General features: G+C 56.2%; 1 protein-coding gene across 5 annotated transcripts in view; it reads right to left on the bottom strand.

Annotated features, from left to right (window-relative positions):
- Positions 1-16,320, bottom strand: part of ARHGEF2 (Rho/Rac guanine nucleotide exchange factor 2) — a 133,497-nt gene that overhangs the window by 11,300 nt on the left and 105,877 nt on the right. For all 5 annotated transcript variants that reach the window (XM_074938292.1, XM_074938295.1, XM_074938294.1 and 2 more), the window contains 8 exons: positions 9,737-9,804; positions 8,837-8,900; positions 4,381-4,510; positions 3,936-4,045; positions 3,306-3,452; positions 1,719-1,969; positions 772-897; positions 164-281 (listed from right to left, as the gene is read on the bottom strand). In XM_074938292.1, the coding sequence (XP_074794393.1) occupies positions 164-281; positions 772-897; positions 1,719-1,969; positions 3,306-3,452; positions 3,936-4,045; positions 4,381-4,510; positions 8,837-8,900; positions 9,737-9,804 (1,014 nt within the window). The remainder of the gene's footprint in view (positions 1-163; positions 282-771; positions 898-1,718; positions 1,970-3,305; positions 3,453-3,935; positions 4,046-4,380; positions 4,511-8,836; positions 8,901-9,736; positions 9,805-16,320) is intronic.

Below are 16,320 nucleotides of genomic sequence, written 5' to 3'. Positions count from 1 at the left end.
CCCTACTATGCCCGCCCTGTGTTCCCCACGCCCCCAGCTCTGCCCATGTCCCTCGATCCCGACCTGCAGCCCCGTACTATGCCCACTCTGGGTTCCCCATGCCCCCAGCTCTGCCCTTGCCCCTGAATCCCCCCCCAGCCCCTCCTCTCAGGAGCCCCTTCACCTTTGGAGTTCTGCAGGATGCGGTCGATGAGGACAGGGTACTTGGTGATCCTCTGGGTGACCAGCAGGATGCACTCCTGCACCCCGTGCCGGCGCAGCACCGAGGAGCGGGTCAGCCTCTGTTGGGAGGGGAGATGGGGACAAGGATCAGACGTCAGGTCAGCGCCCGGCCCATGGGCTTCCCAGCCTCAAGTCACCGCTCAGTCAGTGGCACGCTGCCCTACAGGCAGGATATGCTCTGTGACCCCTCTATACAGATGGGGAAACTGAGGCTTAGAGAGGGGAAGGGACTTGGCCATGGTCGGCAGCAGAGCTGAGAACAGCAGCCAGATCTCCTGACCCCTCCCAGCGCCCGCTCCAGTCAGTGGCTCTCCCCAGGACAGAGTCACGCCAGCCTCACCTCTGCCGTGCCCCAGGAGCCTGGCTCGCCAAGGTGGGACCAACCCACAGGAACAAGACCGAATTCCTGCGCTCCCCTGTGGCACCAGGGTCAATAGGAGAGCTGGACCCCGTTGAGCCTCAAGTGCCCCCCAATTGCACGGGACAGCTTCACCAGACCCCAACCTATGCCCCGCTGCAGCTCCGGATGGAGGCTGGGAAGGGACTGACCCGTATGAACTGCTGGAACCTTTTGTCCCGGGCAAACAGCTCCTTGTAGAGCTTCACAGCCTTGTTGTGCCGGCTGCAAAACTCCGTATAGGCCTTCTTCATCTGCTCGGCGCTGGGGCCGGAGAACTGCGGGGAGGAGACAGACTGTCAGGCACCGCCACCAAGCGCTGCTGCAAAGAGCCGTGAGAACCAGCACACACAGGGCCCGCTTCCCCCTCCCCCACCGCGGAACTGCAGCCACCTCTGGGGGGCAGGAGATCCGGCCGCTGCTTGCACAGTGCAATGACGCCAACAGCTGGGACTGTGCACTGATCTTCCCCCCGCAGCTCTGGCAAAGAGAACTGCCGGGGGGGGGGGGCCGCTAGGGAGGCAGAATGTTAATTAATGGAGTTAACACCCTGACTTGTGCCGTGAGCGCGTTATCGCAGCCCAGCGCCCCCTGCTGGGTCCCTGCCCTGGGCCTGGCGGCACAGCGCCCCCTAGCACCACACTGGGCCATCGGGGTCAGCGCTGAGTGCGAAGGGAGACCATCCTCCCATACCCAGCACAGCATCCTGCTCCCTGCAACGCAGCGCCCCCCGGCACCACCCTGGGGAAGCGCAGTCAGCGCTGACCGGTACAGACAGTGCCCCCCCGGCTGAAGCCCACACATTCCCTGCAGCACGGCGCCCCCTAGTGGCTACAGCACAGCGGCCACCCCACTGACTCAGAGGGCAGAGCGCCCCCTGCTGAGCTCCCCACCCTGCTCGCTGTAGCACAGCGCCCCCTAGTGCCATGCTGTGGCATTGCGGTCAGCACTGACTCAGAGGGGAGAGCGCCCCCTGCTGAGGGCCCCCCTCGCTCCAGTGTCCCTGGGTCTCCCATCCGGCCTTTGCCCAGCCTACAGCTCCCAGCTGGCAGGGGGGAAGGGGGAGTGTCCAGGCAGAGCGAGCCCCACCCCCTCCCACCTGCTGGATCAAGATGTCCCCCAGGCGGTGGATGACGAAGTTCTTGCTGCTGTTGGTGGCCAGCGACTCCTTGCGCCGTTCCAGCAGCTGCACGAGGAAGCGGTCGTGGATCTCGCTCAGCTCGTCCACGCAGGGGAACATGCTCTGCACCAGGGCCGGGTCCATCTGCAGGTCCTCCAGCATCCCCTTGCGGAACATGTTGATCATGATCTTCAGGGTGCGGACGTGATGCATCTCGGTCTGGATCAGCTCTGGGGAGAGGCGCGAGATGGGGAGATGAGAGGCAGAGCCAGGAACCCCAAGGCAGCCCCCCAGGGGCAGGGGCAGGTGCCCCAAGGCCGTGTTCATAGAATCATAGACTTTAAGGTCAGAAGGGACCATCATGATCGTCTAGTCTGACTTCCTGCACAGCGCAGGCCACCGAATCTCACCCACCCACTCCTGTAACAAACCCCTGACCTATGTCTGAACTACTGAAGTCCTCAACTCGTGGTTTAAAAAACTTCGAGGTGCAGAGAATCCTCCAGCAAGTGACCCGTGCCCCACGCTGCAGAGGAAGGCGAAACACCCCTAGGGCTTCTGCCAATCTGCCCTGGAGGAAAATTCCTTCCCAACCCCAAATATGGCGATCGGCTAAACCCTGCACATGTGGGCAAGACTCACCAGCCAGACACCCAGGAAAGAATTCTCTTTAGTAACTCAGATCCCACCCTACTAGTGTCCCATCACAGGCCATTGGGCATATCTACCGCTAATAGTTGAAGATCAATTAATTGCCAAAATTAGGCTATCCCATCATATCATCCCTTCCATAAACTTATCAAGCTTAGTCTTAAAGCCAAATAGGTCTTTTGCCCCCACTGCTGTTCCAGAACTTCACTCCTCTGATGGTTAGAAACCTTCATCTAATTTCAAGTCTAAACTTCCTGATGGCCAGATTATATCCATTTGTTCTTGTGTTCACACTGGTACTGAGCTTAAATAATTCCTCTCCCTCCGTGGTATGTTACATGCCCACAGAGGACCAGACTCCAATCCAGCCCCCAGCTGGGCAGCCTGCCTCCTTAGCTCCAGCCCTGGACACTGGGGCACTCAGCCCTGCAGCTCCCTGGTTCTGGTGCTGGGACGCCCCAGTGAATCAGCTGCTCTGTAACGACCCATGGGGCTGGATCCATCCTCGCCCGGCCCTGTAGCCGAGCCCAAGGTGGGGATAAAATCACCATCGTCCCGGCTTGGCTTGGCCTCACGCCCACGTTGCGAGCAAGCGGGAATCAGGCCTCTGCATTGTGAGCTCCTGGGGGCAGGGATGGGGGCTTTATCCCCTGAGGGCCACTCACCTTCAAAGCACCGGGGGGGGGGGGGAGGTGGATAGAACCCAGGAGTCCTGGCCTGCGCACAGCCATCTGCTCAGCCCCTCCCCGAGCAGGGGTGGAGTAATAAAGGGTCCCCGGCCCACGCCCTGACCCACCGGGGCTGCCCAGCCTGGGAATGGGGAGGAGCCCGCGCTCCGGGGACGGGAACGGGCAGGGTGGGGTGCGGAGCCGCGTCCCGGCCAGGCCCAGCAGCGTGCAGGGGGCCAGGGCTCACCGTAGATGACGTCCTGGCGCTTCATCACCTCCTTCTTGTGCTGTTGCAGGTAGTTGTTGTCGACCGCCAGGCTCCAGGAGTCGGCCGCAAAGTCCTTCTCATCCGTCTCGAAGTTGCTCATCAGCTGGTTGTAGATGACCGTGGCCCCTGGGGCAGGGGAGAATGGCCAGTCAGGGGGAGCCTGGCCCGAGGGGTGAAGTTCCCCCACCCCACCCGGGGGGGGGGCATGTGTGCACAGAACAGGAGAGCAGGGGGCAGGGCAGTGCTCCCACCCAGCACCGGGCTCTGCCCTGCTCTGGCCAGCACATCGGGGTGTCGTTTCAGAACTGGGGTCCCGCAGACAGAATCACATGCTATGTTCTATTATACTCTGAGAAGGCGGGGGGTGGAGAGGAAGTGGAGCATACGGGCCTATGAGAAGTCCAGAGGGCAATTGCCCCCTTTGCCCCATAGCCAATGACCTTCCCCCCAGCCCCATTGCATAGCCCAGAACCCACTGCCCCTGCAGTGCCAAGGCCCGCCACCTCAGGTCTCCCACCGACGGCGAGGCTCTGGTCACCACCCCACCCGATAACGTCACCCAGATGAGCCCCCGCTAGAGACCGAGGGAGCCTGGCAGAGCGCTCGCACCTTCGTCGATCAGCGACTCCACCGACAGCGTCCGGTTGCGTATGTTCAGGGAGTCGGTAGACTGGGACAGGATGCGCCGGAGCCCCAGGGGCGACTCGTCGTTGAAGTTCCTGGAGGGAGATGGGGGGAGAATCCCGGGTCAGAGAAAGCCCCCCAGATGGGAAACAAAAACACGGCAGCTCCTGGCCACGCGCTGCGCCAGCCGTCACCCACAGACAGTCAATTTCCCACAGCTGGGAACCCAGGCGCTGGGAGGAGACAGTCAGATGGGGGAGCCAGTGGCAAAGCTGGGAATGAAACCCAGGAGTCCTACCTCCCCGTGCCCTTGCTCTGATCACTAGACCCCGCTCCTGGCTCACAGCTGAGAAAAGAACCCAGGAGCCTTGATTCCTGGTCCCGTGCTCCAACCACCCGACCCCGCTCCCCCTCTTGCCCCAGCACTTACCCTGCGATGTTGGTGGTGGAGACGCTTTTGGAGAGGGACAGGGTGGGCCGCCCCCGGCGGGAGCCCAGCAGGGTCTGGCGGAAGCTCTCGGAGGGGTAGATGGCCGAGTTGGGACGCTCCCTTGTGGTCGCTGCAAAGAGAGGGTGCAAACGGGCGCCGTGAGCTGGGGCACCGGGGAAGGGTGGGTCCCATTGGTGAGCCCACCCCGGCACGGCCTGACCATTTGCCGATGAACAGCATGGGCCACGCCAAGGCGTCAAGAACCAGATCACAGCACGTGGGTCCCCACTGTGCAGGACCCGGCCAATGCATCCACTGCAGTAAATACTTGGGGGCAGCATCCATGCTAGGGATCCAACCCTGTCCAGTGCAGCCCATGGTTCCCCGAAGCTGTTTCAGTAGCCATGCCCAGCAGGCGCGCTCTCCCCTGTTCGGGGAAAGGGAGTGGGGACTAGTGGTTGGAGCAGGTGGCTGGGGGAGAGAGGGGAAAACCAGAAAGAGAGAATGTTTGGGGTTCCAGCTTGGCACAAGCTCAAGGCCTCTGCTTTGCCCCATCTGTCCACGGTGCTTATCTGGCCCCCATCACCACAGGGCCTGAGCATCTGTCCTGTGCCAGGATCCCCACTGCACCGCTGGGGGACTGAGGTGCAGAGAGTTAGGCCCTTGATTTTTAAAGGTAACTCCCATGGGAGTTAGGCACCTAAGTACACTCAGAAATCTGGCCCTCAGCAACTACCCTAAGCACAGAGTCTCCAGCAGAGCAGGGAATTGAACCGCAGGCTAACAAGTCCCAGGTTAGTCTCTAAACACCAAGCCACCTTCTCTCGTCTTCACCCCCTGTTCCTGGCACGGGCAGGCAGCTCAGCCTAAAGCCTAAGGCCTTCGTCTGCAGCCAGATTAAAAGAGCAGCCGAGCAGCAGCCATTAGCTCACATTCCATCTAAATTACATTAAAACAATGTAAGATCCCCCATCCTAATGGCCCCCACTATCATCAGATAAAGAAACATATCTTAAGATGGCTAAAGAAAACTTAGTTTGACAGCATCCTGTCTGTCAAGGAATCACTTATCAATAGCTGTGGTTGTGAAATCCTCATTTCTTTACTGTTTTGTCGTTATGGTCCCCATTTCCCTATTCGCAAAAAGAAAAGGAGTACTTGTGGCACCTTAGAGACTAACCAATTTATTTGAGCATAAGCTTTTGTGAGCTACAGCTCGCTGCATCGGATGCATTAGCTCACGAAAGCTTATGCTCAAATAAATTTGTTAGTCTCTAAGGTGCCACAAGTCCTCCTTTTCTTTTTGTGAATACAGACTAATACGGCTGCTCCTCTGAAACCTGTCACTTCCCTATTGTTTATCTGTATGGGCTCTGTCTGGTTCTTTGATTGTTTCTGACTGTTACATAATTAATTTTGCCAGGTGTAAATTAATTAAGGTGGTGGGGTAGGATTGGTTCAAGAATTTTGTTACACTATGTTAGGATTGGTTAGTAAAATTTTAGTATAACGATTGGTAAAGAAGGACTCGAATTTCACTATATGAATTGGGGTCCAAAAGGAAGGTCTTTGGGTCCCAACTCCAGGACACAGCCCCAAGATCAGAGCTGCCAGACCTCAACACTCTGCCAAGGACACCGTGCAGAAACTGGAGTTCCCTAGTAGATGACCTGATCCTGACTGGCCATCAAGAAAAGTTCATCTGTCTTATTCGGAGTGGTGAGCACTGGGTGTGTAGCACGTGCGGTCTGGTTTTGGGGATTGTTAAGAAATAGAGGTTATGTAGGATATTACTGGGTAAGGCTCTTTCACTGGTAAAAGACTCCGTAAACCCACAAAGGATTAAGTTCGGAGTCCACAGGGAAAGGGTGTTTGCCCGGGGCCCACAGGGGAGTAGAGTCCTCGGGGCGTGTGGGAAAGTCTGGCCCCAGTGAAGTCAGTAGGAATGGTGCTACCAATTCCATCCGGGCCAGGATTTCACCCTCTGCGTGTGGTGCTGAGGGGCCAGCACCCCAGCTGGCGTGGGCGGGTTTAACTGCCTGGCGGGCAGCTCCAGCGGCACAGAGTGGGGAGGGATAGCTCAGTGGTTTGAGCATTGCCCTGCTAAACCCAGGGTTGTGAGTTCAATCCTTGAGGGGGCCATTTGGGATCTGGGGCAAAAATTAGGGATTGGTCCTGCTTTGAGCAGGGGGTTGGACTAGATGACCTCCTGAGGTCCTTTCCAACCCCGATATTCTATGATCCCTCCTCGGGACGGTTAAGGTCTGATGGAGTCGAGAGCCAGCTCCGAGCGCTGCAGACCCCGGGAACTTCACAGCCCCCCCCGGAGAAACAACCTGGTGGCGTTCTCCAGAGCTGCCTGCAGGGGAGGCTGGATGTAATCGCAGCAGATCATTCAAGAGGGGATCTACATCCTAGGCGGGATGGAAAACCTCTCTCCTGGGGAGAAAGCCATCTCTACTGCCTCAGAGTGCAGGACCCATGTCGAGCCAGGAGGGGGCAGTGTAGCCCCATCACCGGAGAGCACCTGGGATTTGTTAGCAGCTCCATGCAGCCCTTGGAGAGGGGGTGCCATGGGACCAGCCCCACAGGGGGCAGACACCCTGCAGGGCTCAAGGGGTGTCAATCAGGGAGGTAGAAGCCCCGTGGCTGATGGGCAGACACATGCATGCAGCATCCTTCCCCATTTCAGCTCTCCCCCTCCCCCCAGGGCATTCAGTGGAGACCCCTCCCTTTCCCCAGGAAAGCTGAGCTCTGGGCTGGGACCCCCAGCTGGCGCTCTTGCAGCCGGCCCAAGGGGAGGCGCCAAAGAGCACCAAGGCCAGGAGGCGTCAAACCCCGCTAGACCAGCCCTGAGGCTTGGGTAGGGGGCAATTCAGTCCGGCATCTTCTGCCGCGGCTCATCCCTGTGTGAACTGCCCTTCTCTGGGAGACGGGCCCAGAGGCAGAAACAGCCCCTGATGCTGCTGTGTCAGAATTTCCCTCTCCTAGATCTCAGGGCCACAAGCGACCAGAGTGTCATCCGACGCGACCTCCTGCAGAGCTCAGGCCAGGGGTGCCACCCAGGACCGCGCCCAGTTGGAAAACCGAACCCCTTTTCATTTCCCCGAACGCCCCTTGTGCCTGGAACGAGGCAGGCTGAACGCAAGCTCCTGATGCACCTTCTCTAACCCATTCGCTTTTTGACCTCTTTTAGATCCTGCCCTCTCCACCCGGGGGAAATGATCCCAGCCTCCTGCCAGGTTCTTGTCACTTCTCCCGCAGCCCCTCTAACTCTGGTGTGCTCCCTTTGTGATGGGGCAATCGGTGCTGCGGGGGGGGGGGGGGGGGGAGCCCATTGATTTATATAAAAGCATTCGGCTCTTTTCAATATTACCCCCCATCCTTATGCAGCCGAACGCTGTGTGCGTGACACGGGCACCTCAGCTCAGCAAACGGGGCAGGAAAGCCACGCTGGGTCAGTTTGCCGTGTCCTGAAGGGCTGATGCTCAACATGGGGCTTCAACACCGCCCTGGTCACGAGATAATGGCGTGGTTATCGCCTCCCGCTGCTCAGATTCTGAGCAATAGCAGCCGTGGCAGCTTCCTCTCCGGATGGCCCAGAGCACTTTGCGAACTACACACAGCGCTGCTGGAATGCGGCCACCTCTGGGGTGGGCAGCGGCCAACTGGAACGCAGCACGCTGCGGTGGGATGTCTGGAGTCAAGGGGACTAAAGCAAGCTCTGCCACTAGGCCACAGGACCTTTCGTGGCCACCTTTGGATCCCTCCTGGCAGACGCACATGGAGTAATGTGCATGGAACAATTTATTTCCCTGGGGCAGACAGAGGTCTGGGATGGCCCAACTGGGATCCAAACAAGGGGGTGTGGGAAGTCCAGGGATTTCGAACCTGAGGATTGGAAGCCTAGGCTGCCCCGCCCCATCCTGCTGCTTCGAGATGGAGAGTTAAAGGGACAGGAACTCCACATGGAGCGCTCACGTAAGGGCGGGGGACAGAGAAACACGGCCAGCTTTGGCACTGCAGCCCCCCCCACCCCCCGGGCTATCATGAGCCATTGACTCAGCCCTCTTCAGCACCATCGCTGGGAGTAGAACCCAGGAGTCCTGACTCCCAGTCCCCTGCTCTAACCACTTGTCCCCCCTTCCTCTCCCAGAGCTGAGAACAGAACCTCCAGGTCCTGTCTCAGAGCCCCTTGTTCTGACCCACAAAACTTCACATTCCTTCCCAGGGCCAGGAATAGAACCCAGGAGTCCCGACTCCCATCTACCTGCTCTAACCCCTGGCCCCCACACCGTCCCAGCCCCCCTTGCTCTAACCAATAGACCTCGCTCACTGCCCACTAATCCAATTCCTTTAATAGAAGCAAATCACTCCCGGCCCTCACCAGCCACCCCGGCACTCGGCCCCATCGAGGGGCTCTTCCTTCCCGGCTCAGGATTTCTGGCTCACTTACTCTTGTTCCGCAGGGACACGCTCTGCAGCGCCGAGTTGTTCTTCAGCAGGGCGGCTTTCTGTTGCTGGGGGCAGAGGGAGAAGGTGCGATAACCTGGCTCATCCCCCTAAGGTTTTGGTGACAGAACGGGCATGTGCGTGCAAACACGCACTCTTCCCCGCCCCCCAGCTAACTTAATGTTGCATTCACAACGCTATAGAGTCCCCCGGGGGCAATGTTTAAAGGTATTTAGGTGCCTCCGTCCCATTGATTTCACAGTGGGCGCAGTGGGGTGAGCATGTGGGGCACGCTTCCCCCACAGAGCGCCCCCTGCCTACGAGCTGCCGTCCTGCCCTCCAGAGGGGAGAGCACAGCTCAGCCCTTTCAGTCCGTGGCTTCCCAGCTGATTTGGACAATCAGCCAGCTCCTTGCACGAAAGGGAACCACCAAGGCAGACTGGAGCTGGCGATCTGGTGGTGAACAGCTCCCTAAGAACATAAGAACGGCCCTACTGGGTCAGACCAAAGGTGCATCTAGCCCAGTGTCCTGTCTTCTGACAGTGGCCAGTGCCAGGTGCCCCAGAGGGAATGAACAGAACAGGTAATCCATCCTGTGTCGCTCATTCTCAGCTTCTAGCAAACAGAGGCTAGGGACACCATTCCCGCCCATCCTGGCTAATAGCCATAGGTGGACCTGTCCTCCATGAACTTATCTAGTTCTTTTTTGAACCCTGTTATGGTCTTGGCCTTCAGAACATCCTCTGGCAAGGAGTTCCACAGTTGACTGTGCGTTGTGTGAAGAAATACTTCCTTTTGTTTGTTTTAAACCTGCTGCCTATTCATTTCATTTACTCACGCAGTGCTCAAGAGAGGTGATGGGGGACCCCCCTCCCCCCAGGTCCCAGCCCCTCGGGCTGCTCACCTTCTGCTTGACCTTGGTGCAGTTGGGCAGGGTGTCCTTGCAGCGGTTGTGAATGGTGACATTGCAGGCTGGAAGAGAAGGAGAGGCGAGTTTAGAACGGACACCAAAGTAATAGCACTGCCCCATTCCTAGCCCGCTTTAAGGACCTCATGAAAACCCCCTGAGATAAGGGTTGAGCTGGCATTATGGCCTAGTGGTTAGAGCAGGATTCCTAGGTCCTACTCCTAGCCTGGAGTGCTGTCTAGAAGGCGTAGAACACAATTCTGGGAGTCAGGACTCCTGGGTTCTCTTGCTGGCTCTGGGAGGGAGCTTTGCCTAGTGGTCAGATCAGGGGCAGGGAGCCAGGAATTTTTTTTTCTATTCCCAGCTTTGCCCTAGTTCACTGTGGTGTGCTAGGCAAGTTGCTTAACCCTCCTGGGCCCCCAACTAGTAAAATAGGGATAACAATATATCCAGGGCTCTAAAGCACATGGATAGCCACAAGTGAAAGGTGCCGGTGCAAAGTTTGTTATGGTTATATACTTTGTCCACCACTGAAATGCAGCCACCTCTGGGGTGAGATGCAGCAGCTGTAACCACACAGAGAAACACAGGGCAATGCCGCTTCAGGGCTAGGGCTGAAGAAAAATCACGTTCAGCTGAAACTGCGGGGAGACAGAACGTAGGAAATAGAAGTGGAATTTAGCCAGCATCTGAGGGGTTAAAGCTCTTCTTAGTTATATAATGGGACCTGATCCCAGGACTCCATTGTGCTAGGTGCTGTATGTACACAGACAGTTCCTGCCCTGAAGAGCTCAGGGTCTAAACAGAAGATGGGAGGGGAAACTGAGGCACCGAGCAGGGAGGAGACTTGCCCAAGGTCAGGGCCAATGCTGGGAATTGAACCTCGACCTCCTGAATCCCCACCCAGTACCATAACCACAAGGCCATGCTTTCGCCCTGGGGCAGGGAGTGCAGAGGGATCTTTAACGACCCACCCTCACTCAGGACCTCAGCGTCAGAGCTCATCAGAAGGGTGCCACGTTATTCTGTAACCTCCCCTCGGAAAGGCCGAGCCAGGCCTGTGCTGCTTTGCCCTGCCGAGCGTCGACACCCGGCGGTTTCCCACCATGACCCCGTATCATCCACCCTCCCCTGCTGCGGATCTGATCTGCCCAGCGACATCTCCACACCCTGGCCATTTGGCTGCTGCCACAGCCTGTTCCCACCTCCTGCCTGGCGCTACCCAGGCACTGAGCGCCTGGTGGGCAGGGGTGTCTCAAGACGGACGCCACGGTGGGGAAGACGAGGGTTCAGGCTCCGGCTGGAAGCTCCCCACCCTGTGAGTGGACGAGTAGAGCTGGCAAGGCCTGGTGTATTGCAGACCCCGAGCCTTCACGCTGAGCAACAATTTCCTCTGGCCCCAGACAGAAGGAGCTTCTCATCTCTGGACACACCGGAGACTCTCCACCATAAAGGTGCCCATCCCTGCGGTATCTGGGCATGCTCTACGTAGGCTCCCATTTAGGCTTTAGCAACCCAGTCAGGCCTGAATTATACCCTCCAGGAGCTGCAAACCCTGTCATCCCTGCTGCGGCTGGAGAGCACTGTTCCCAAGAGGGGCACGTTGCCAGCTGGGGCAGGAGACTCGGTACGCCTCCTGGAAAGCCTCTGCCAGCTGCTTATGGATCCTCATGTGCAACTGACCCTCCCCCCGAACAAGGGAGGGTGAGGGGTGTCACCACCATCTGCACTCCCCCCCTCCCCCGGGTGGAGGGGGGCACTCCCCTTGGAATGCTTGGCACCGGGGTGGCATTGGCTGCAATCTGCAGCTCGCCATGCCAGGGCTTGGGGCTAGGCGAGTGACACCTGGTTTGGAGAGGCCCCCGTCCCCCGCTGCCAAGCAACAAGCCTCGGGCGGCCTCCCCACCCCTGCAGGGTCTGGGCACCAGATGGTGAGCGACGGGCAGGGATTCAGCGCTCGCGCCAGATGGATCCCCCTTGCCATGCCACTTGCCGAAGACGCAGACGATGGAAGCGCCGGGTGCTTTACAAGCCTTCGTGGCCAGTGCCCCGGCTCAGATTGCCTGCAAGGTCTGTGCAGGGACAAGTGTCTGTGTAGTGGGGAGGGGCTAGCAGGGCCCTGGGGAGAGACTCACCCACCAACGAGCAAACCGAGCCCCCTTAACCCAGGCCACAGACCGCTCTTATCCCCTGCAAAGTTCGCTGCCTTCAACGGGTATGAATCTGGCCTCCGGTGTGTATTGTAAAATAAGAGGCAAGTAAGGACCTCTCAGGGGGTGTGGTGGACCGGGAGCCAGGACTCCTGGGTTCTCTGCCCAGTGCCATTGCTGGGCAAGTCACTTCTCCCTCCCTGTGCCCTCTGTGAAATGGGGACAAGAAGGTTGAGCTTGGATTAGTTAGGGGATAAGATTTACCCCAGAGCAGGAGGTTGGCATAAGCTCTCATGCTCCATGATTTACTTGCAGGGTGTCTTAGGTAATACAACTGATGCACTGGGGTGAAACTGACCCCAGTGTTTATCAAGCACTTTCAAGGCCCTTGTATGGTTGAGGGCAAATATCAAAACCACCTCTAAGTCCTTATTGAACAACAGAGGGAGAATTTCTATAAGCAGTTACCCCCTTGCACTAGCCAGTGAGTGTCTGTACACTGAGCGATTGGGATCCAAAAAGGTGCAAGAGAAAAAAAGGTGGGTGTCCTTCGATACTTTGCCAGTGACAAGCTGCCATCTCTAGGGTGAGATGCCGCAGGGCAGAGTCACACCATGCAACACCCCAGCAGGGCTCTTCCGGACCAAGAACGTGTTCAACTGAAACGGCAGGGAGAATTTAGGAGGATGGGATGTTGCGGCATCACCAACCCCAAGCATTCAAAGATCATGAGTCAGGACCCCCCCAAAATGAGATTTTTGTAAAAGAAAAAACAACCAACCAATCAAATGTTGGCTTCTTTCAATTGGTCTTCTGGTTTCCGAACCTTTCGGATTCACATTTTCAAACTTTTCTCTGCAACCACAAGCGCTAGAAATTATTTATATTTGAAATCAAAGTCAAGATTCACATGACTCCAGCAGCTGGGGCTTTAAGCCAAAACACCCAGTACCATGAGAACTGGCAACAGCAGGAAAGAGACTTCAAATACAAACGTTTCCCCTGGGTTTCCAAATTCAGTTGGATTGGGAGAATTCCCAGCCAGTTCTCCAGGGATTAGCTGCTGAACAGAATTCCTAGAACAAGTTAAATTCTCTCCACTTTGCCCTGCCTGTGATTTTTCGCTAAATGGATGGTAAATTATCCAGCCAATGATGCAATCCATGCCTCAAACGTTCAGCTGTCCTCAGGAGCAGATGAGAGAAACAGACCTCTGGAACCTAGCACCATGTCACCGAAAAAAAGTGGCGGGAGGGGAAATCTGACTGCTCTGGATTTCAAAAAAATAAACATTCTAGCTTTTTGCGGTGATTCAGTTTGAAGCAGACCCATCAAACTACTTTAGCCCAGGCTAAAGTTCCAACTCTGCTAATTACTTTCTGCCTCCATAAATTCCCCTTATAGCTTCCAACATATTTTTTTTTTTTAAATGTCCTGTGCTAATCTGTCATGTTGTTGTGTGCTGTTAACACTTGCCACATTCCACACCAGAGGTGGCTGCATTTCAGTGGGAAAAATGTTCCCCCTGCAGGTGGCCTAAAGAGCTCTGGGATCCCTGGTGAGGAGTAATAGGTGACAAAAGCCCTGAACGGGACCTACTCTAAACTTTATAACAATCTGGCAGGAAGACCGTGAAATTGACATAGCTCCTAGTCATGCTAGTCCGAGACCCAAAGCCATGCTTGATAGCAGCCAGGGGGATTGGGGGCCCACCCAAACCCGTAAGCCAGCACTCTGCAAATGGAGAACTAACAGAGGGTCCTGCATGTGACTGGGTGAGATCACGGGCCAGCTGAGGCTATTGTGAAGTTCAAGCCACAGATCCGTGGCCAAGCTGCTATAGTGTGCGTTGCTGGGCCTTTCCGCCCTCCAGAAATAACTACCATTGGTCAGATGCCAACCCTGCTTTGCCACCACTCATCTGAGCTGCTCAAACACTTTACCCACAGGGAATTATGCCTTGACGCTGGGGCAGGAGCAGATAAGACACAAACACCAAGTCACTGGTCTACGGTCACACAGTGAGTCAGAGGCCAGTTCAGGAATAGACCCCAGATCTCCAGACTTCACGTCCCATGTTTTAAAAATCACAAAACCATCCTCCCCTTCTCATTACTGGATTGTTACGATTTGGTTGTCAGGTGGGAGGAAGATTGCGTCCCGGGCAGCTGCAGCCTTGAAGAGTCAGGTAACATTTCAAAACAGGCAGATGGCAAATACAACCTAGCCTTTGATGTGAGGGGACCAGAGATTGCAAACAAAAAAACTCCTAAAACTCACACACACCCCCTTATAAATACAGATCAGGGAAAAGACGATTTAAAAAAACAACCACCACCAGACACCCAAATTCTCCCAGAGCTGATGAGTCAGGACAACAAAGTGGTGGTGGTGGGGGAAATAATTAGAAGCAGGATGTTAAATATCTTCTTAATGACAGAGCAGAGCGGAGATCTTTTGTTACTGGGGGAGAGTGAAGCCTTGTCCCCCCTCCTTCCCCTACCCACAGTCCTGGTTTAACTACACCGGTGGTTAAAGCAGTACAATCAATTAGTGTGGATGAGTTCAAGGGGCATACAGGTGTTGATAGGGATACAGCTATTCCCATAGGGGAAGAGGAATAAGCCGTACTGGGATAAGGCACCTTTGTACTGATATAATTGCATGTAAACTGGTTGTACTGGTTCGAAGAAATCAAATGGCTTCCATCTGCCCCTCAGTTGCTTAGAGCCGGAGACCATGCCGTGCTCAGGGGGTCTGAGTCTCATCGGATCCGGCATGCAGGGCATTAAAGCGGGCGCACCTTGAAATTTCTGCCCTCTGGAAAGGTCCCTGGCCACTGCCAGAGCTGTGTCCAAGGGGCCTTCAGGGCATCCAACTCAGGCCCGGCGTGGGCTGCTGCGTATGCACCGCGTTCGCCATCGCGCGGCACTGTTTACAGAGAGCACACCCTATATGCAGAAACAGCAACCTGCTTGTTCTCAGAGGGACACCCACTGGTTATACACACACACACACACACACACACACACATATAGAAGGAGGCTTGATTTTAGGATATATTTTGCCTTTTGTGTATTGCACGCACACAGATTTTAAACACATTACCTGGTCAGGGTCAACTTTTGGGGCAGATGGGGGGGGGAGCCAAGGGCTAACCCCCCATTAGCTGACACACATTACCATCACATCTTGCCTACACCAGGGTTTTAATCCGCTCTAGTTAACCCTGCTTTCCTAATGTAGACCTGGCCAATGGGCACGTGAGCCAAGTTAAGGAACCCCATTCAAAGTTGGTTGAAAAGTCAGATTCAGAGAGAGGAGCCGTGCCAGTCAGTGGAAACAGGCCCCAATTATCCACAAGTTGTGTATCAAAACAAAGGCAAGGAGCCATTGTTTGCATCCATATTGTGGTAGCACCTAGGGGTTCCAGTTGTGGACCAGGACCCCGGGGTGCTAGGCGCTGTACAGACACAACAAAAAGCCCATGCCCTGTAGCGCTGAGAGTCCTTGGCATTGTACAGCCCCTAGCCCCACTGCTGTAATACAGATCCTAATCCAACCCTGCAGATTTAGACACAGATTTTTCCAAAAGGGGCATTCAAAACTCAATGGGGGCTGGGTGCCCAACTCCCTTAGGTCCTTTTGAAAAATCCCAACTTCCACTTAGGCAAGAAACCCCCCCTTCTCGATTCCAATGGGAGCATCCGTAAAGGCTGCAGGGTCCAATCTCCTACCGGAGCCAAGGGCCTAGGAGCGTTTGACTCCAGAACCTGTCCCCCAGTTGGGATCTGAATCACACTTTACAGAGCTTTGTCCAGCCCCATTTAAGGGCCAAACGCATCCAGTCGCTAATGTCCCAGGGAGCGACTGTCCCTGCTGCACCATAAACCTGTCGTCGGGGAGACCGGGCAGCGATTGAGCACGTGCTCGGGCAGGGATAAAGCTGTTGTCACAGGGTGTTGCGGACGCAGGGGAACAAAAGCACCTTATTTAGCGCCCCGGAGCCTGAGGGTGCCGGTGCAGCTCCCCGGCTAAGCCTCAGCAGTGGGGGGCACCCACAAAGGGGACAATCCAGGGCACGCCCAAGGGGAGATACCCAGGAGCCCAAACAACAAAGCAGAAGATTGGAGAAGCTTCCTAACAGCAAAAATCTATTAGGCCCCCAAGAGCACTGACCAGCCCAGCATAAGCGGTATCCACAGCAGGGTTTCTGTTAGGATAGAAGGGAAGGGTGGCCCGGTGCTGAGGACACCCACCTTGGGAGTCATGGGTTTAATCCCCTGCCTCAGTTTCCCCAGCCGCTGCTGCATCACAGGAGGACTGTGAGGTGCTCGTGATGGGGGTCAGATAAGGACCTTTGATACATTTCCCCCCTGCACTAGCTTTGGGTTGGCTCCCTGTGGGTTTTCCATCAGGCCTCCACAGTCT

The sequence above is a fragment of the Natator depressus genome, chromosome 24 (genome assembly GCF_965152275.1).
Source record: "Natator depressus isolate rNatDep1 chromosome 24, rNatDep2.hap1, whole genome shotgun sequence".
Lineage (NCBI taxonomy): Eukaryota > Metazoa > Chordata > Testudines > Cheloniidae > Natator > Natator depressus.
The sequence above is the reverse complement of the archived record's forward strand: the minus strand, read 5'-3'. Positions and strand labels throughout refer to the sequence as shown.